Here is a 21,345-nt window from a genome sequence, read left to right as displayed (position 1 = left end):
TGATAACATATGCATCGAGGCAGCTGAAGCCTCATGAGACGAGGTATCCCACCCACGATCTAGAGTTGGAGGCAGTGATGTTCGCCCTCAAGATCTGGCGTCATTATCTGTATGGGGTTCGGTGTACCATATACATGGACCACAAGAGCTTAAAGTACTTGATGGATCAGCCCAACCTGAATATGCGACATAGGAGATGGTTGGATGTGGTAAAGGATTATGACTGCGAGATCCTGTACAACCCAGGTAAGGCTAATGTTGTAGCCGATGCACTGAGCCGAAGGGCGGAGAGTGCCCCGATGCGAGATGTTTGTTTGAGGTTGACAGTGATGACTCCGGTGTTGGACACCATTCGTGGGGCCCAGGCTGAGGCCGTGAGATCAGAAAACCAGAAGAGAGAACGAGTTGTCGGGTTGGTATCGGAGTTCGTTACCGATAGCCGGGGGCCTATGACATTCCAGGGTCGTATCTGGGTACCATTTGTAGGCGGGACGCGTACCATTTTGATGGAAGAGGCTCATCGATCGAAGTTCTCGATCCATCCTGGGGCCACTAAGATGTATTTGGACCTGAAGAGAGAGTATTGGTGGCCCTGTATGAAGAAGGATGTCGCGTGGTTTGTTGAGAGGTGCTTAACCTATCGTAAGGTTAAGGCCGAGCACCAGAGACCGCATGGTAAGTTGCAGCCGTTGGAGGTTCCCGAGTGGAAGTGGGAACAAATTACCATGGATTTTATCACCAAATTGCCGAGGACTGGTAGGGGAGTCGATGCAATTTGGGTGATTGTGGACAGGTTGACGAAGAGCGCCCACTTCCTTGCTATCAGTGAGAGCTCTTCCGCTGAGAGGTTGGCAGAGTTGTACGTGAGAGAGGTGGTATCGCGGCATGGAGTACCAATCTCGATCGTCTCAGATCGAGATGTGTGTTTCACTTCCAGATTCTGGAAGAAATTTCATGAGGAATTGGGTACGAGGCTGCATTTTAGTACCGCATACCACCCACAGACTGACGGACAGAGCGAGCGGACGATTCAGACGCTCGAGGACATGCTTCAGGCATGTGTATTGGACTTCGGAGGGAGTTGGGACACGTACCTACCTTTGGTAGAGTTTTCCTATAACAACATCCATCATTCAAGCATCGGTATGCCGCCTTTTGAGCTGTTGTATGGGAGGAGGTGTCGGACTCCCATTTGCTGGGGAGAGGTAGGGCAACGTGTGATGGGTAGTACGGAGATAGTACTTCAGACGACGGAGCAGATTCAGCAGGTCAGACAGAGGTTGTTGACCGCTCAGAGTCGCCAAAAGAGTTATGCGGATAGGCGTCGGTCCGAGCTTGAGTTTTAGGTCAGAGATTTTGTGCTCCTGAAGGTATCTCCTTGGAAAGGAGTGATCCGGTTCAGGAAGAGAGGCAAGCTAGGGCCCCGGTATATTGGTCCGTTTAGAGTAATTGCGAGGGTGGGCATGGTAGCATATCGTTTGGAGCTACCTGAGGAGTTGGGGCAGATTCATGACACTTTCCACGTGTCGTAGTTGCGGAAATGTATAGCCGATGAGTTGGCGGTGGTGCCATTGGAGGATATTCAGGTGGATGTGAGCCTGAATTATGTTGAGAGACCGGTGGCGATCAGGGATCGGAAGATCAAGGTTTTGAGGAACAAGGAAGTGCCTCTGGTTTTGGTTCAGTGGCCACATCGGAAGGGGTCCGAGATGACTTGTGAGTCAGAGTCGAAGATGCGAGGGCAGCATCCAGAGTTGTTCGAGGAATGAGACTTCGGGGGCGAAGTCTGGTTCTAGTGGGGGAGAATTGTAACACCCCGAGATTCAGGTGCATTTCTTTCACCCTTATTCTTTGTCAATTGGTCATGATTAGTCCTTGAATGGAGGGAAACTAGCAAGTGAGTACGCTGGGCGTACCAGAGGGGTACGCTGCGTGTACTCATGCGCTTAGTTTGGACGCGGAGTCGCCAAGGTACGCTGGGCGTACCCAGAGTTACGCCGGGCGTACCCGGCCCAGGAGCAAAAACCATAATCCGTCTTGTGCACTATTTAAAGGGTGCTAAGGCTCATTTCTCAGCCTCCATATCAGTGAGTGAAACCCTAAGAGAGAGCCTTCCATCGTCCTTAGTGTGTGTGTGAGTGTTGCTGGAGCTAATTGTGTTTTGGTGACTTAGTGAAGAAGAAGGAAAGGAGCTCTTGGAAGCTAAAGCTTGAAGTGCCATTTTGGATCTGAGATCTACAGAGAAAGGGGCTACACTTAGAGGCGGAGGCTAAGCCAACGTTTACCGAGACAGAGATTTACCGAGATACCAGAGGTGAGTCTTCTCACTATACTTTACCTAGCGTGGTAACAGAGTTATGTGACAGTGTATTTTAGAGTTATGTGCCAGTGTATTTGCATGTTATTTATGTGTTGTGATTATTGTGATATGTGATATGCATGATTCAGAGTTTACAGAGTAGGACCAGTGGGTCCATAGGGTTAGGGCCAGAGAGCCTACAGAGAGTTGGGGCTGGAGGGTCCCACTGAGACACATTGACCATAGGGTCAACAGAGTTATAGCCTCGAGTGGCTAATACATGTTAGAATGGTATTTTGGGGAACTCACTAAGCTTTATGTTTACAGTGTTACGTGTTATGTGTTTCAAGTACCAGTGATGACCGCGGGAAGGCGCCGACATGATTCGTACACACACACATGGGATTTTATGTATTTCGATCTTAGGGGATGTTTTGTGAAACAAGGATATGATACAATGACATTTTATTAATAAATGTGTTTGGAAAATGTGTTTTGACAATGCGAAAAATTGTTTAATTTTTTTCGGTGTTACAAATTTATCTTGGTTAAATTGTTTATACACACAACAAGAGTTATCTCATATCTTGGAACTAATAACACGATAGAAACCTACAAGCCAACATACAAAAGGTGAAAATGTAAGGAAAAAGATTCATTTTGCAATATGTGTAATAACTTACTCTTAAACATGTAAATGGATCATATTGAGAGAAAACAACAACATTTAAGACACATTCTACTTCATTTGATACATGTATTTAGTTAATACAATATAAATAGCAATTTTCATCAAAACAACTAAAATTTTGATGATAAAACTTACTTTTGGGATTGTATCTTTAGTAAGATGCGATAAATTTTCAACTACAATCTCAACAGAATCTCCCATGACATATTTCTAGAGAAACTAGTGGGTGAAAAAATAAAATTGTGTGATAAAAAAACTTAAACTATAACAATACAAAATGAAAAATTAAATTGTTACCCGATTCTTCAACATTCCAGATATTAACAAGAAAGCAAACTCCCAAATTGGTGGATCTGTTTCATCCAAAACCTTAAGTATCACCATCAAAATTTGATTGAAGTAATGCAAATAGATGAAACAACGAAATTACATCAGTATGATTTTTTCTATCGGTATTCATGCACATTAGGTTGGAGGTCAAATATTCACTGAATACAATATACATCCATTTATTTTATGTTACCATCTAGGTTTCCTTTTCATAAAGTTTTTATTTATTTATTTATTTATTATTTTTTTTGGCTTTTGGGTACAATTGGATGACTGCTACATATTAGGGATATGTAAACAAACCTTATGCAATGTACCCCCCTTTTATTATGTTATGATCAACGTGTTTATTATAGTTTATGTTTTGTTTCTTTCATTTCTATTGTGTTGGTGTTGATCTTGTAGTAAATAAGCAATGTACTTTGGTTAGGACATATGACATGTATTCCCTTTATATAATTACAGATTACCATTTAATAAATAGGCAATGTACTTCCAGTTTACTACATTACCATTCATAGAATACTAGTGTCCTAAGCATTTAGATCATAACCATTCAAACAAGTTAAATATAAACAACAACTTTATTACCAATAATAAATATTTGGTTAGAAATTCAATAGAATCCATCATAAAGTAGAAACTAACAATGGAGGAAACAGACACTTCAATTTTGTGAAGATTACAACTAAATTACATCTTTATCATCACTAAAACAAGACAAAACAATATAGCCACTAACATGCCTACAGTCAAACTCCACAAAGTCAACGTCTCTCTCTACTTTGGGTGGCGTAATTGCTTGTTTAAAAGGCTTAAATTCTTCTTCATCAATAACTTATTTGAAATAGGGAGAATATCGTATATACCCTCATTAAACGTGAAAATATCATATTTACCCGACTTAAATTCAAAATATCATATTTACCCTTTTCAAGTTATCAAAATTTCAAATTCGCCTAATTTTTTGTTTTTTATAGTTTTTAATCATTTTTTTATATTTTAAAATTATTATTATTAAAAAAAGACCTAAATGGTCTATATTATCCCTACCCTTCTAAATTAAAAGAACCACAATTTGATGTATATCACGTCGTCTTCCTTTTGATATTTAAATTAACCGGTAACAGGAGCGTAATCAATCACCATTGTCCTTCACTTCAATATTCCTTCTTTCAATCGATTATAAGCAGTAGTAGCAGACAATCATCGACGCCTTCGTTCACAACTCCCTTTCCATCTTCCTTCTTTCAATCGGCTATACACAACAGTTAAGGAGTTTTTATATTACCTATGTCACTATTACTGATTACAACTGATTGCTTGGTAGATTTTTTGATCAACTAGGAGTTAATAAGTGATGAATGTAATTATTGAGGAGTTTTATAAAATTTTAAAATGAGTGATTTTCTTTTCAAGTGATGTATACATATACATGTAATTCGCAGGTACATTGATACCCCATACATTTAATAATCAATTATTTGGTTTCTATTTCTTGGTTCTAAGTATTAGTTGTTTGTTGATCATGTACGTTGATAACATCTTCATAATTTCAGAGGCTTCATCACATAGGAATTTGGATATGAAGTTCAAACATGAAAGATACATAAGGTTAGTATGGTTATATGGTGTCAAATGACCTACATAACTTTTATTGATCACTAATTATGGTTATCTCACCAATGAATAAGATACAAAAGGGTTTTGGGGATTAAAGAATTCATTGATCTTCCATCAGTTGAGTGATACAAGTACTGATTGAACTTTGAAACAATAGAAAGATAAATTCCAAAATAGAATCATGTTACAGAGTCAAAGATTTATATGGTGACATATCTTGTCCCTTTGGTACGTTATGAAATAGAGATTCTTCAACTCTCTGTTTTATTGTCATTTGTATTATTCATATCGCCTTATGTAGTTTTTAAGTTGATACATAAGCATGCGGTTGGACATCCAAAGTGGTTCCTGTAATTTAGAAGGGAGGGACAATATGGTCCATTTAGTTTTTTTTCAATAATAATGATTTTAAAATAAAAAAAATGCTTAAAAGATGTTAACAAATAGGATTTGGGTGAATTTGATATTTTGATAGCTTAATAAGGGTAAATATGATATTTTGAAGTTAGGTCGGACATATATATGATATTTTGACGTTTAACAATGATATATACGAAATTCTCCCTTTGAAATAAAAAACAATCACCTTCACCTTCAGGTTCTTACAAAATAAAGAAACTTTTACCTGAAGAAAGGGTGATGGTGGGAGACATCAATATAACATATTTACTTGATAATTGGGAAAACCACAAAACCCTGGATTATACGTTGTACATAACACATATTCTTGCATCTTGAAACTCCAATGACAGTTGATTTTGTTTTTGATGTTGTCATTTGAGTGTACGCGAACTATGGTATTACACTTGGTTGAGGGAGAAAGAGAGGGGGGGGGGGGGGGGGGGTAATATAACAATGTTAACCATTTCCATAGACTTTTTATTTGGTTAGGTTAACCGGTTAAAAGGTTAGAAACCTGCTAAATGTCATAAATACAAAAAATCGAGTGAATATCCGACTTTAAAGTACATAAAATTCGTTTTAAAATAAAACAATTATTTTTTTTGCCAGACTTAAGGATTTTTATGGCATTATTCCTATTTAATGAAGGGAAAATGCCAAAAAAAACCCTTACGTTTTCAAGTTTTTGTCGATTTTACCAAAGTTTGTATTTTAGGTGCGTTAATGCCTCAAATTTGTAGACTTTTGTTCATATTTACCATTTATCCGGTTCCTAGGTGACTTCGTGCTTATGTGTCGGTATTAGCTGACGTGGAGATGACGTTTGGTTGCCACGCCAACATGTTTTGTCCACATCTGCAAAATGAAAGGGTTGAGGAAGAAAAAGTGGGATTCGAGATTCAAACTCACAACCTCACATTCGCCATGGTAGCTTCCTTACCACCAAGCAAAATTAGTTTATTTGAATATATTTCTTAGAAATTAAATATATTCTATAGAACTGGAACCAAGACACTCTTTTCCTCTCCATCACTCAATTACACCTCTAACATATCTACGGCCGACAACCCTTGTGACTCATGCGACACCAAAACCATCGACGACCACCATCGGCATATCTGAAATTTTCCTCCTCCATCACTAAGAATCTCCAACGACTTCACCCTTGAACCTCTGGAAGTCATCCCCCCACCATTGAAGCCACCAGATTGTTGAAGAAAGCCACTGAAAAACACATGGATCGCCGACAAAAGCCACTTCGCCGCTTCTCTCCATTCCGTTATCGTCACCATCTACCCCGTCTTCTTCCCTTCTTGGCTAAATCTTCTTTTTCATCGCCTTCCTGAACTAGATCTATTTGGCGATGGTTGATGGTAGTGGTGGTGGCTTTTGAGTGGCGGAGGTGGCAATAGATTTGAATCCGATGGTGGCTTTCAGGGCATTGTGGTAGGTTTGTCTTCAGGACGATAGTGACTTTAGGGTTTGGTCTCGCTAACGATGGTGTGGTGTCGTTTTGGTCTCGTTGGAGATGGTCATCGGAGTTTTGGTCTCATTGAATATGCTTGTTGGAGTTTTGATCGTATTTATAGTAATAACAACAACAACAACAACAAAAATAAAATATTATAGTTTATATATTATATATAATTTCTTACAAATGCATTAACAAAATCGATGGTAATGCAACTGTCATGGAGAATGTGAGGTTGTGGGTTCGAATCTCGGATCCTATGTTTTCTTCCTTACCCTTCCATTTTATAGATATGGACAAAACATGTTGATGTGGCAGCCACACGTCAGTGACACCTAAGCATGAAGTCACCCGAAAACCAAATAAATGGCTTTAGTTGCGAAAAAATGAGCCGTTTTCTGATTTTTTTAAATATTTTTTTTTGAAAACGCGTTTAATTCATCTATTTTTCTAAAATTTTCATGGAAAATGAAAATTTTCCGTTTTCTAAAAGTACAAAGAAGTTGGAAATTTTTGGAAAATTGATAATCATTGTTTTCCATATTTTCTAATTCTAAAATATAAACACACGCCTACTCCCACTCCATCCACCTCTACCTACCCCCACCTTAACACCCCAACCCACCACACCCCTACCTATCCACACCCACACCCACACCCACCAACTCCCAAACCTACCCCACCCTTACATATACACCCACACCCACACCCACACATACACAAACACCCACCCTTACAAACACATACATACACACACAAATAACCCCCCTCCCCCAACACACACCCATCCCCACCCCCACCCCCACCCCCACGAACACACACACCCACACCCACACACATACCTACCCCCAACCCACCCCACCCATACACACCCATACACCTACCCCCATAAACACACACACACACACACACTCACACCCATCCCCACCCCCACGAACACACACACAAACCCACACCCCCACCCCCACCCCCGCCCTCACAAACACAAACACACACACACCCATAAACACGCACAAACACCTACCCACCCCCACAAACACATACACATACACCCCCACACACAAACACACCCACCCACCCACCCAATACCACTATCATAATCACCGACCTACCATCACCATCACCACCACCACTACCCCATCACCAACACCAGCACCACCGCTGCCACCATCACCACCACTTCCATAATTGCTGCCGCCACCACCACCGCCTGTCATCACCACCACCGCCGCCGACCCGCTACCGCCGCCTCCTCTACCCCCACCCTACCACCACTACCGTTTTCTAAAAATGAAAACAATAGGAGAATACAAATCTAAACATGTTTTTAATTTTCTAAAACTAAAAAAGAAAAATAAATAAGTTTTACCTAAACGCGTTTTTTAAATTTTCCAATAAATAATAAAAACGAAAAAAAAAACCTGAAAACGAAAAAAGAAAAACGAAAAATAAAAACCTTACATTTCCTAAAGTGTAACTTAAGTTGTTAATGTATTCTAAAAATTGTGTTGAATTGGGTTAGTATGTGGACAAGGAAGAAATTATAGAAGATTACGTTTAGCCGAGTTGGATGATTATCCTCGATTCAAATTTCCAATATTTAGGGAGAGATACGATACCGGAGATAGACAGTAACACATCGTTTACATTTAATTCACTTCAAATTTGGTGCAATTTCACACACAGCTCTCCATATTCAAATAATGAATTCTCGGAACCAAAACAAGCCGTCTGATCCTCGCAGTCCTGTGAATGTAAGTTTCTGATTAATCTAAATTTGAAATCATGTTCGGTGACTGTGAAATATGTGCTTTTGTATTCGTGTATAACTTGCGTATTTGTTGCTTGATCGTTTTCTCTGTTTTTGTTGTCATTGATAGTCTGTTTTGGATATCGTGTGCTCGATATATTCTTATTTAGCTCTGATTTCATGTCCACCGACGTTGATTATATCCGGATTGTTTTGATCATACATACAAGTCGATTCATATTTGCTCAAATCTCGTTTCATCTCTTGGATGTTTTCTAGCAATCTATCAGTGATGAATACTTGATAAGAATCTATTGTTGTTCAACAACGTTTTTGAATTAATCATGGTTATGTTTCATAGATTCTATTTAGGGTTTTTGTTAACAGTTACTGACTTGATCTCGTAATGTACTTGCAGAATAATCAAGCCATCGATGATGCTTTTATTGATAAGCTTAGGGAAATTGACATTGGTTGGATGATGGCCTCAACAACTGCAAGTGGATGTAGTCAATCACTTGCCTCAAGAAACAATCAAAAGGATGTTACTGTAGCACCCTCTGAAACTCAGGTTTCTGAGTGGGAAATTGTTGAATCTACAAAGGAGGAGGAGGTCGATGTGCTATTGAATGACAAGTTTAAAGGGAACAAGTTTGATTCAAAGGTATGACTTTCTTATGTTATCTTATGCTTGATTTCTGTTCCTATTGCATATTGAGCTGCATTTCGTTTACTTATGGTATAACATCAATTCATCTTTTATATTTCAGGGAAAACATGAGTGGATGAGAGAGTATATTAAACAGCTCAAGGTTTGTATAAAATGGTTTCAAGAGAATCTTGAAGATCTTGTTAAAGAAAAGGATCACTTGCGTACATTGCTGGATTCTTCAGAAAGAAAACGTGTGGAAACTGGTAAAAGTAAAGTAACTTCAATATATAAGAAACAACTTCATCTCAACAGTCTTTTTTATCTGTTTACAGAGGCTGCAATGAAACTTAAGGAGGAAGATTTGAACTCATCTATTATCAAATTGGAAAACAATATATCTACTTTAAAAAAAAGTTTGGCAAATGAAGAGTCACAAAAGCTAGTAAGCCTTATGATACAAAGTCTAACAACTCTGTTTTATCAATCATATCTCGTTTGTTTCTTATTCTTATAATCTTATCTCAAATCTCATGTATTAATTACTAGAATGCCATTGATTTTCACAATAAAGAAAAAGAAGCTAGGATGGCTTTAGAAAAGAATCAAGATTCTCTAAAGGAGAAGCTTTTAAAGGCTGAACAGAATGCATCGATTGCTAATGAGAAGGTAATATAAATAAGAGAATCAACATTTACAGAAGTAAAACTACAAAATGTAGCTTTTTTGATTTCAAATCATCTGTTTCAGGTGAAAACACAAGAAAATATGTATAAGAGGTTGCAAAATGAACTCACTTCTGCTAAAGTAAGTCTTTCATCTATTACTTTGGCTGAAAGTACATTTTACTACTTTGTTCCCAATTTGACCCTGTGTTATTATCAAAGGATTCACGAGATGATGCAGTGAAACAAAAAGAAATTGCTGTAAAAGAGGTGGCTATCCTCAGAGATGAATTGACTCAACTAAGGGAAGATCGTGAACGCCACCTGTCACAATTACATGAGTTAGGTTCTGAAATTGTAAGATATAGATACAGAGAAAAGGAAAGAGAAAGAACAGGGCACACTGCTGCTGCTGAGTGTAGTATATTGAGGTTAAAATCGATTGCTATGGAGGTTAGTTTTGTCTTTTCATTAACACATTAATTTCTCATCTTTCTATTATAATGAGGTGCCAATATGTTAAACATTTTTCCATTCCCTCTTTGTTTTATAGAAGACTTGTTCCTCTCAAAGAGAACAAATATCTTTGCTCCAACATCAGTTAGATGCTGCAAATAAAAAAATAAAGGTACATTTACATCATCTTCATTGTTTTTATTTATTTATTTTTTAATTTTTTATTTTTGGTCTAGACAAATAATTCAATGTTCGTTGGGTTTAATATTTGTTATTTTTATAAAATTAGGAGCTAAAAGGGAAGAACATAATGTATCAATAAGAGAGGTATGTTTGACTTTTCTTAAGTAGCCAGATTTTGTGTAGATTGGAAAGAAATTCCGTTAAAAAAAATAAAAAATAACTACTTTAGCTTGAATGTATCCAGATTTTTGACCTTGCTCCATATTTTTGAATGGTGGGTTTGACTTTTCTCTATTGCGTTAATCTTTTGTTGGTAAAATAAAAATGATCAATTTTCTTAGGTTCTGAGTTTTTCTTGTTCTTTGATTTTGGTTATTGTATATGCAAACACCATGGAACATGGTTTTTGATTTGGGTTAATGTCGTAAATGGGTTAACAACTAACAAACTATTTTTTCTTTTACAAAACTATAAATAAGTGTATTTTGTGAACATAAAGTTTGAGGTTCTTACATTCTGATAATACCTTTTTATGTGAAAAATACAAATAGTTTATATACCTATTTGTGACTATTTGCATTTCAATCCAAACCATAATTATTAAGATGAAGATATAAGTCATATATATAGTAAGATTCTATGTCATGCAATCCAATGGAATAAAAGAAATGCTACAAAAGCCAAGATCACATAATCTCCTTTGCACAACCTTTCTCCATCTCCAACATCACATTAATCAATTAATATTTTATTAATTACTCTGTAATTAAGTTTTTAAAAGTCAGATGTAAAATTAAAATACTCATACCGGAGCCGATTGGTGTCTGACTCAAGTAGTCAACCCTGAATCGTTGTCATAGAACTTAACATCATCATACCACAAGCCACAACTCACTCCCAACATCTCCCATCCAGTCCGATTCAATACAAACCTTTGATAAATCACTAGAAGCTTCTCCAAACACTTTTCACAATCAAACTTGCTCAAATCACGACTACACTGACCCAACCCGTATCTCTTCCCATCATTCCCAACATCAATAACACCAGTATCAAACATCAATGCTTGATTAGAAACATTTCTTCCTAATGCTTGCATCATCGAAAACCCTCTTGAAAACACTGAAGCTTCATCAAGTGTGTGTCTACCATAGCCGGATGACGAAGACCTGTTCCAAAGTTCACCAAAGAAACTCTCGTTTGAGAACCTTAAACTACACAAACTCGACCATATCACCAAGCCTTTGCTATCGGGACAATCTCTTAGAGGTACACGAATGGTTTCGTTCAAACACTTGGAGCATGTGGTAGGAGAAACATCTGCTCGACACCATGCAAGACCATAAACTTGATTAGAACCAGTTCCGATGGTGGTATTCATGAATCCTCCTTGAAGAGGTGAGTTGTTGGCTAGGGAATCTAAAAGGGTTTTAAGGTTAGCTTGGTAGATGGTGATATAATTACCAGTTGTGTTCCTTGTTTGTGAGCATTTAGAACCCAAATAGAGAATTTTACCGTTTACATGAACAAACCTTGTCATAACAAACAACATTAATGTGCATAGCATAAACTTCTCCATCTTTGAATTGGTGTTTTGTTCTTAGACTTTGGCCTATTAATAACCAAGTTTTGGACATGGTCAAATGACTAATTCATAGCATAAGTCGAAGGATTTTATATTTTTTTATGATAAGATAATAAATAGTAAAACATTGTAGTATTAAAATAAAGGCGCATTTTTATATTAACTACATATGTGGAATTTTATGTCGAGATATAGTCGTCGTGTTTTAGAATAATCCGAAAAAAAACCTATGCATTTACAAAACGTGTACATGGGAAAATGTCATATGTCCTACTTTCACCTTAAAAAAAATATGTGGAACTTTCATATATCCTACTTTCTCCTTATATACAAGCAAGCTCTACTAATGACGTTTATCCTTTTCCGGGAGACCAGATCAACGTCTCAAGACTGATTAACTTTAGATAGTTTGGTGTCAATAAGGATAGGATGATCACATTCATTAAGGTATAACTACATTTCTAGTTCTTAAAATAAAATTTGATTATTTTTAGAGAACATCTTGTAGCAATTTTGGTGTTGTTACTTATGAAAAATCATAACACACTATTATTAAAAGTAAAAAAGAATAATTAGAAAAAATATTTGGAAAATCGTGAGAGTACAATTAAGTTAGTCACATATACTATATTTTTTGTTTTGTACGTCTAGTATTGAGATTAAAAAAATGACTTACTTATCTACCCTAATAAATAAGAATGGTTTTGCCACATGTCATTCTCTCATTCAATTGGCCACATGTCATTTTGTCATAATTTTGAGATATATTTATTTTCCACTTGTCATTTACTTTATTTTTTATTTCCAATATATCATTAATTTAACTTCCATAAATTAAACCTACCATAATGACTATTAATTTCAAATTTCAAATTCTAAATTTTAATTTCAATTTTAAATAAATTTACAGTTTAAACCTTTATGTTTAGCATTTTGTTATAATTTACCCGTTTAGTACGTAAATTTGATAACTAAACACATAATTTTAATTTATTTATTTTTTGCATGTTTTTTTTCTCATAATTTTCAGTTATCTCAAATTTCAAATTCAAATAAATTTTCCATTTAATCATTTATATTAACATTTTGTTTTAATCAACCCGTATAATATAAGGGTCACACACCTAGTAAATAGAAATAACAAGGAAATAGACAAAAAATTACAATACAAATAAGATTAAATTGCAAGTATATTATCCCTCTTATCCTCAAAACTGACGAATATATTTATATAGTTTTTAATCATCGTACGTTGCACAAGAATATAGTTATATAGTTTTTTTTAACGGAAAACACACACGTCCACACAATTATTTAACCCTTCTTTTAATTCTATAAATTGTGATTTAATATTTATAAATGAAAAAACAATGTTAATAAATGTATATAAAACATATATTGGTTTATGCATATAACGAATAACAAATAGTATAAAAAATAAATATTTGATGATTTTATTGACCATTTTAAGGTCTGTAAATTGTATATAAATTGTATGTTAGTTTATGTATTTAATGAATAACAAATATATGAAAAACATAAATACTACAATTTTTAATAACATAAAAATACTACAATGTCTACTATAACATTTGTAACAAAAAAACCTTATTAAATACTGATAAAATAATCATATCGCTATTATTAACTTTGAAATAATTATATTTATACGAAGTTAATATAAAAACTCATTATCGTATGTTTGATGCCTTTAAGGCGTACAACAAAAAATATTAATAACATTAAATTAATTATGAAAGAACACTTATCGTTCCAAGAAAAATCCGCATAGTAATAACCATGATGCGGCAAAACACTCTTTTTTTTTTCAAATATTCATATTTTAATTAAAAATATCTTAAAACACGTGATTGTTTGTGAGAAAACTTAGTTATATACTACTAATACGGATACAATGTATATAAATTAGATATCTTAAAACACGCGACCATGTTTTCATCGGATTTTGCGTTGGTAGCAGCTTGTACTGTGAAGGAAATTGTGCGTGGTAAAAGAGTATAACATTGTTGCGTTCAGTTAGCATTGAGAAGGACGTTGATTGGGTTCATGCAAGGCGGTTGAATGAGGTTAAGTATCTTTAGGCTGCGTGGTGCTGGTCGTGAGTTTCCAGGCGAATGATGGAATGTCGATAAGATCAATGTAATATTGGGAGCCTTCCAGACATAGGCTGTGGGCCTAGTGATCGTGATTGTTTATTTCTTCTATATGTGGTACTTTCGGTGTTGGTGCATTGTTGGAAGTCTGGAGACTCACGAACCAGCTAGTTTGGATAAAGTGAGCAGTTAAGGGTTGTTGGGAGTATCAGTCGTGCATCAGAAAGTCTCTTGCCGAGTGTTTGCATTATAAATCTTGTTTATTCGTGAGATGTTATTAGGGGTTTGGTTACCAAGGTTGGGTATAGGTTACGGAGTATCGAGTCATGAAGTTCATTGTGAATGCATCGAGTGATTTGCCAAGTGAGGGTACACCCCAGCTGATAAGGGTTGGATGCAATGTTAAAATTCTTGGATTGATCAGCTTTGCTCGTAGGAGTAGCGGTTGGTAATGGTGTGTCATGGAGTCAAGGATTTATTTAAGGTTTTTGATACATCTTATGGATTTGGAATTGGTTGAAATTTGCAATCGATGTGTTTTGAGTACTTCATTCCGCGTGTTTGGTGGTGTTCTTAGTCAAGGGCAAGGGGTAGGTTCAAAGAATGAATGAATATCAGTCCTGGAATATGGGTTCTAAAGTTTAGATCTGATGGGTTCTCGTTCTCGGGAAGCATATTGATATAGTTGATTTGATGATTGTAGTTTTGAGAATCCGCGACTTTGTGGTTCACACTAGAAGTTTGGTCTTATAGCTATGAAGTTGTGGAATATCCTAGCGTTGTACATGATTCTCTACAGCGGTTATATAGATGAGACTCGCGTTGGGAGTAACCTTGTTTTTGAGTGGAGGTTTCAACAACAGTAAATAGTAAGGGGTTCTGTTTTCCGGTTGGTTCTCGTCGCGATGGTGCAGTTATGTGAAGGATTATCATGAAGACGATTAGACGAGGTGGTTTAGAGCCGATCAAATATGTGGGTTTTCGGTTAAGGGTTCCATTGTTAAGTAGAAGCGAGAGCTGATTTCGAGGACGAAATCTAATTTAAGTGGGGGAGAATTATTACATCATGTTTCTTGTCATTTATGAGCCATGAACTAGAAGTCGATTGTGTAAGGTTTTGGTCCTTAAGGAGGCAAAGTTTAGTCCTTTTGGAAGGAGGTAATGATAGTTAACAGATTTTACCCTTTAATTGTGTTTTGGGCCGAAGGGTAGAAAGGGAAAAGTCACAAGCCGAGTTCTTGCATGGAATATGGATTTTTGCTTGAGAATTTTTTAGTCCAAGATATTTATATAATATTTTATAGCTCTTCAACACCTTTATGTGGTTATAAAGAACGTCGAAAATGGAGTTGGAATGAAGAAGCTACGACCGTTTGAAGTTAGGACGATTTTTGGGATAGTCGCGTACGTAGGGCGTACGTTGGGCGTACTAGGGTATCCTTAGTACGCTGGGCGTACGTGATCAATGCCCAAACCCTATTTTCATGGTTTGAGCCCTATTTAAGCTCCTTAACTTCCTCAAACCCACTCCATTCTTAGGCTCCACCTCTCCAATACCCTATCTTGCAACCCTAACCCTATTTTGAGCTTTGTGAGCAAAAAGAAGATGTTTTTAAGTGCTTTGGAGTGTTATTGGTTCACCTTGGAGAGGAAGGAACTCATTGAAGAAGAATTGGTTGCATTGGATCTTGTAGATCCACACCTTCTTCACATTGTTCTTTCTTCTGGAGGTATAAAGTTTGAATCTTGATGATGAAATTGTTAGATCTAGCTAGTTTTGGGTGTTATGAGCTTTTGGTTACTTTAAGTGCTTGAAGTTTAGCTCTTGAAAGTTTTTGACCTTGTTGTGGATAAAATTGGAAACTTTATCTATCTAAACATGATATTGATTCAGATCTAAAGGTTGGAGACTTGGACTTAATGGATTAAGTTGAAAAAGATGCACTTTTGGTCCCTTTGAGACTTCAAGACTAGATCTTGCTTATTAGGACCATTCTAATGGATAAAGTTGGAAACTTTATCCATTATGGAGCTATTAGGAACCATAAATATGTGATCTTGGTCCTTCTATCCCTTCCATCCAAGGATGTATTAATGGATTAATAAGTTAGACTTTTAGCTTTTGGACCTTCCCTAGCCATGGAAAGTTATAAATGTGGAAACTTTATGACTTAAGACAATGTTTTGAGGCTAGATATGAGTTTGGATGAAATGTCCTTAAGGGATTAAGTGCTTAATGGAAAGGATGGAACCAACTCGAGTATGCTGGGCGTAATTTTCGTACGTTGGGTGAACTAAACCATCTTGGGTACGTTGGGCGTTAGTTGAGTACGCAGGGTGTACTTAAACAACCTTGGAATTTGACTTTTGTTGACTCTTTTGACTGTTGACTTCTTGAACAAGTTTGACCTTGGGTCAAGGCTATTGATTAAGATGTTATCTGGTTATGGTGTTAGTGGATTCGCGGGAGCAAGCAGTGCAGAAGGGAACAACATATCGTAGTCTTTCAAGGTTCTTTGATTCAGGTGAGTTTTCCTCACTGTACTTGTGGGTCAAAGGCACCAATGTCGAACCACTAGGTTATGTATCCTGGTGTATACGATGTTGCTATATTGTAGTAATTTGTTACATCTGTATCCTAGTAATTAGAATGTTGCTATGCTGCAGTGATCTGTAGTGTGGTTGGGTTGAGAATGTAGTACTTTGTGCTGTGAGTCAACAAACCTGATAATGTTTATATCGATATGTTGTTATGGTTTACTGGGTTGAGGTAGACCAGCTGGTACTAAAGGCCAAGATACCCATGGCAGTTCGGATAGACTGAAGGTCTGCGAGGCGGTCCAGTCAGGCCGAAGGCCTGGAGAGCGGTCCAGATAGGCTGTAGGCTCGGTGCGGCGGTCCAGTCATGCTGAAGGCTCTGAGAGCAGTCCAGATAGTCTGTAGGCCGGTGTGACGGTCCAGTCATGCTGAAGGTTCTATATGCATGCTGTTGTTTGTTATGTTATGTGGTGGTATTTTGGGGGAACTTACTAAGCTTCATGCTTATAGTTGTTTGTTATGATTTCAGGTACTTCAGTTGATCGGGAAAAGTAAATGAGATCGTGCACATCTTCCTATTTTATGTCACTGGGTCTTGGGAAAACTCTGATTTTGAAATAATATTTTTGAAACAGTGACTCCTTTTGTAAACAATTTTGGTTAATGGTTGCTTTTGAAAATTTTAAATTTCTTTGATTTTTGGAGAGTTACAACAACATAAGAATCGCGTGACAAACTTGAACGACAACTATAATCGACAATGACAGTTATTAACACTTTTAAAAAACTGTAAAATTAGGAGATCATAGAGTACTTCTTTGTTTGTGGTTTATTTTAAATTAGGTCAGTTTTTGTTTCTATGTAATGAATCTTTTTTGTTTTATTTTATGGTATAAATCTTATTTTATATTTTTGTTATTTTTGTTTTTATATATTCATACAAAATAATAGAGAATTAATTTGTAAATTAATATCCATCCGTAGCTATGTAGCTTTGCAACAAAAATATTTCTACAAAATTTGCTATAGCAGTTTGTTGATAATTTCCTATGACTGTTGCTACAAAATACTTCCATGGATTTTACTAAGAAAATACGTCTATGGCAGGGGCGGAACATGACCATTATGATTAGGGGGCCGAAACCAAAACATCAAAAGAAATTTATATAAACAATTTTTTGTACCGAATTACAAACCCTTCAAGAGTATATTGTTTATTTATGTTGATGCGCAATAATACATAACAAAATTAATTAACAAAAGTTTTCAACTGTTATATATTCTAAACGTATATTGACAACTGGTTTTGATGATAAAAAGAAAACACAATTGTTAATACAACATATGTATATATACACATTATGACTTTATCCGTTTCGCTTTCTAACCAATAAATTGTAATAGATTTTAATGATTTTTTTATTGTTTACAGAAATCTTATATACGCTTAATAATTACCGGAATTAGTTGATTTTTTTATAATAAAGTAATACATGCTTCTTTAAGTGTGTTGCAGCTTTAAGTCCAAGACTTTTGTTTTTAAGTGTTTTGCAGCTTTAAGTCTAAACTTTTGTATGTTTAGTATTTTCATATAGATATACGGGATATACCCACTATTACAATCTTATTTAATAACTGTGAGAGAAAGAAAGATATTGAGAGGGAAGAGATAACTTACAACTTCTGATAGAGAGGAGACGAGAGAGAAATTAAAGCGACAACAAGCATAGTTTCAAGATTAGTAATCTAGTGAACACTAGATGAGAGAAAGCTCACGGAGAAAGAAAGAAATCTGGCGACCGGTGGAGAGGAAGCAAAGAGAGCGCATGGAGAAAGGTCAAGAGATGAACTTTCCGATGACTGTGTTATTCTTCGGGTAGATTTCAGAAATTCTTTTCTGTCGGTACCAATTATTTTTTAGGGTTTACTGATTTATTTAAACTCAAAGCTTGAGTTAATTGTAAACTAGATACGATTATGGTTTTTTGTAGAGTTTAACATTTACACAGTTGAAAGAAAGATTGTTTTGATTTGTTAGTGATTTTCCGATATATTTGTAATTTTGTTAATGAGTTATATTGTCTTCTGATTTGGTTGATAACTTTCCAAAAAAAAAAATTTAACTTATCTATAGACGCATGTAGAGCTTAAAATCAAGGGGGCCATTAGTCATTTTGATGAATTTTTATTGTTAAATAACCATATATGTACCTGTTCTAACCCTTAAAACCAAGGGGGCCATGGCCCCCTCTGGCCTCTAAGAGCATCCGCCACTGGTCTATGGATTGTGCTACAGAAACGTGGCAACGGACTTTGTTATGGAATCATGACTACGTAATTTGCAATGAAATATGTTATAGAATCTAGACCATAAATTTACCCATGGAACCAAGAATATTGAAGTTGCTAGTGACTCACCACCATTAATTTAGCTAGAGAGTTATCACCATAAATTTTGATAGGGAGTGATAACCACAGAACTTGCTAGGGAATCATCACCATAAATTTAACTAAAGAGTCATCACCATGGATTTTGCTAGGGAGTTATCACCATAGAATATGCTACAACGATATGCTTACAGAAGTTACTATGGATCCACTACAACATAACTTACGATGAAATAAATGGAATGAAATTAGCTACGGAAATAGGACTACAGAATTCACAATGGACGCACTACTACAAAATTCATAACATAAATCCTTTTGCAACAGATTCATTCCATTGCAAATCCACTTTTTCTTGTAGTGCAAAAAAAAAAAAAAAAAAGAAAAAAAGAAAAACAAACTATAACCTTTTTGGTCCACATATATATGGATTTCAATAAACAGAGTGCGAATTGCAATTTATTATCAAATACTTTTTGTTTAAACAACTAATACATTTTTATTTAAAACTAAAGATTATAAAACAGTAAGGAATTATCACATATACCATTCATTTAGCAAATTAACAACCCTAAAAAGAACTATTTGCATTTCTATCCAAACCATAATTTTTATGCATAGTAGAATTGTAGAAGTCATGCAATCCAATGGAATAAAAGAAATGCTACAAAAGCCAAGATCACATAATCTCCTGTGCACAACCTCTCTCCAACTCCTACATCACACATTAATCAATTAATATTTGATAATTGTTCTGTAATTAAGTTTTTATAAGTTAAAAATAAAAGTCAAATACTTGTACCCGAGCCGATTGGTGTTGGAGTCAACCCTGAATCGTCGTCAGAGAACTGAACATCATCATACCACAAACCACAACTCACTCCTAACATCTCCCACCCAGTTCGATTCATCACAAACCTTCGATAAGTCACTAAAAGCTCCTCCAAACAATTTTCACAATCCAACTTGCTCAAATCTCTACTACACTGACCCAACCCGTATCTCTTCCCATCATTCCCAGCATCAATAACATCAGTATCAAACATCAATGGTCGATCAGAAACATTCCTTCCTAATGCTTCCATCATCGCAAATCCTCTTGAAAACACTGAAGCTTCATCAAGTGTGTTTCCACCATAGCTGGATGACGAAGAGCTGTTCCAAAGTTCACCAAAGAAACTCTCGTTTGAGAACCTTAAACTGCACAAACTCGACCATATCACCAAGTCTTTGCTTTCGGGACAATCTCTTAAAGGTACGCTAATGGATTCGTTCAAACACTTGGAGCATGTGATAGGAGAAACATCTGCTCGACACCATGCAAGACCATACACTTGATTTGAACCAGTTCCGATGGTGGTATTCAGGAATCCTCCTTGAAGAGGTGAGTCGTTGACTAGAGAATCTAAAAGGGTTTTAAGGTTTGCTTGGTAGATGGTATTACCAGTTGTGTTTCCAGTTTGTGAGCATTCAGAACCCAAATGGAGAATACCGTTTACATGAACAAACCCTGTCATGACAAACAACATTAATGTGCATAACATAAACTTCTCCATCTTTGAATTGATGCTTTAGTTATTCTTAGAGTTTGGCCTATTAATAAGCTCGAATTTTGGATAATGAGTTGAATTAAATGGTAAACCATACGTGTTAAACACTTAAACTGAATTATGAAAGTCTAATTAACCAAGTTTTGGACATGGTCAAGTGACTAATTCATAACATAAGTCATAAAGGAATTTAAATATGATAAGATAATTAATAGTAAAACAGTTTAGTATTAAAATAAAGGCCCAGTTTATATTTTAACTACATATGTGGAATATTATGTTAAAATACTCGTCTGTGTTTGAGAATCATTAGAAAAAAAACCTATGCATTTACAAAACGTGTACATGTGAAGTGTCATATGTCCTACTTTCACCTTAAAAAAATCTGTGAAACTTTCATATATCCTACGTACTTTCACCTTAGATCCAAGCAAAGCTTTACTAATGACGGTTATCCTTTTTCGGGGAGACCAGATCAATGAGGATAGGATGAGTCACATTCATTAAGGTACAACTATATTTCTAGTTCTTAAAATAAAATTTGATTATTTTTCGAGAACTTCTTGTAGCAATTTTGGTGTTTTTACGTAAAATAGTAAGGAATTTTCGAAAAAGTCCTAAAATTTTACCGTAATTACGAAAAAATTCCAA

The 21,345-nt window shown here is 35.9% G+C and overlaps 3 protein-coding genes across 4 annotated transcripts; 1 reads left to right on the top strand and 2 right to left on the bottom strand.

Annotated features, from left to right (window-relative positions):
* Positions 1-8,325: 8,325 nt before the first annotated feature.
* LOC111907157 (kinesin-like protein KIN-14C) lies at positions 8,326-10,859 on the top strand. 2 transcript variants are annotated; one of them, XM_023902963.2, is made up of 9 exons: positions 8,326-8,570; positions 8,985-9,230; positions 9,337-9,469; positions 9,551-9,660; positions 9,765-9,884; positions 9,966-10,022; positions 10,103-10,333; positions 10,434-10,508; positions 10,626-10,859. In XM_023902963.2, exons 1-9 carry the CDS (start codon positions 8,520-8,522, stop codon positions 10,656-10,658), a joined length of 1,056 nt encoding a protein of 351 aa, XP_023758731.1. In that variant the 5' UTR covers positions 8,326-8,519; the 3' UTR covers positions 10,659-10,859. The 2 variants fall into 2 exon arrangements, with proteins under 2 accessions (XP_023758731.1, XP_023758728.1); XM_023902960.3 differs by having other exon boundaries at positions 8,327-8,570; positions 9,337-9,481.
* A 489-nt stretch (positions 10,860-11,348) lies between these two features.
* On the bottom strand, positions 11,349-12,098 carry LOC111907168 (cysteine-rich repeat secretory protein 38). Its single transcript, XM_023902969.3, has one exon. It carries the CDS (start codon positions 12,096-12,098, stop codon positions 11,349-11,351), a length of 750 nt encoding a protein of 249 aa, XP_023758737.1.
* A 7,477-nt stretch (positions 12,099-19,575) lies between these two features.
* LOC111907583 (cysteine-rich repeat secretory protein 38) lies at positions 19,576-20,739 on the bottom strand. Its single transcript, XM_023903392.2, has 2 exons — positions 19,947-20,739; positions 19,576-19,859 (listed from the first exon to the last, which is right to left on the bottom strand). The coding sequence occupies exons 1-2, from the start codon at positions 20,698-20,700 to the stop codon at positions 19,780-19,782; spliced, it is 834 nt and encodes a 277-aa protein (XP_023759160.1). The 5' UTR covers positions 20,701-20,739; the 3' UTR covers positions 19,576-19,779.
* Between the last annotated feature and the right edge of the window lie 606 nt (positions 20,740-21,345).

This window comes from Lactuca sativa, chromosome 7 (assembly GCF_002870075.4).
Source record: "Lactuca sativa cultivar Salinas chromosome 7, Lsat_Salinas_v11, whole genome shotgun sequence".
Classification (NCBI taxonomy): Eukaryota; Viridiplantae; Streptophyta; class Magnoliopsida; order Asterales; family Asteraceae; genus Lactuca; species Lactuca sativa.
This window is presented reverse-complemented; position numbering and strand designations above follow the sequence as displayed.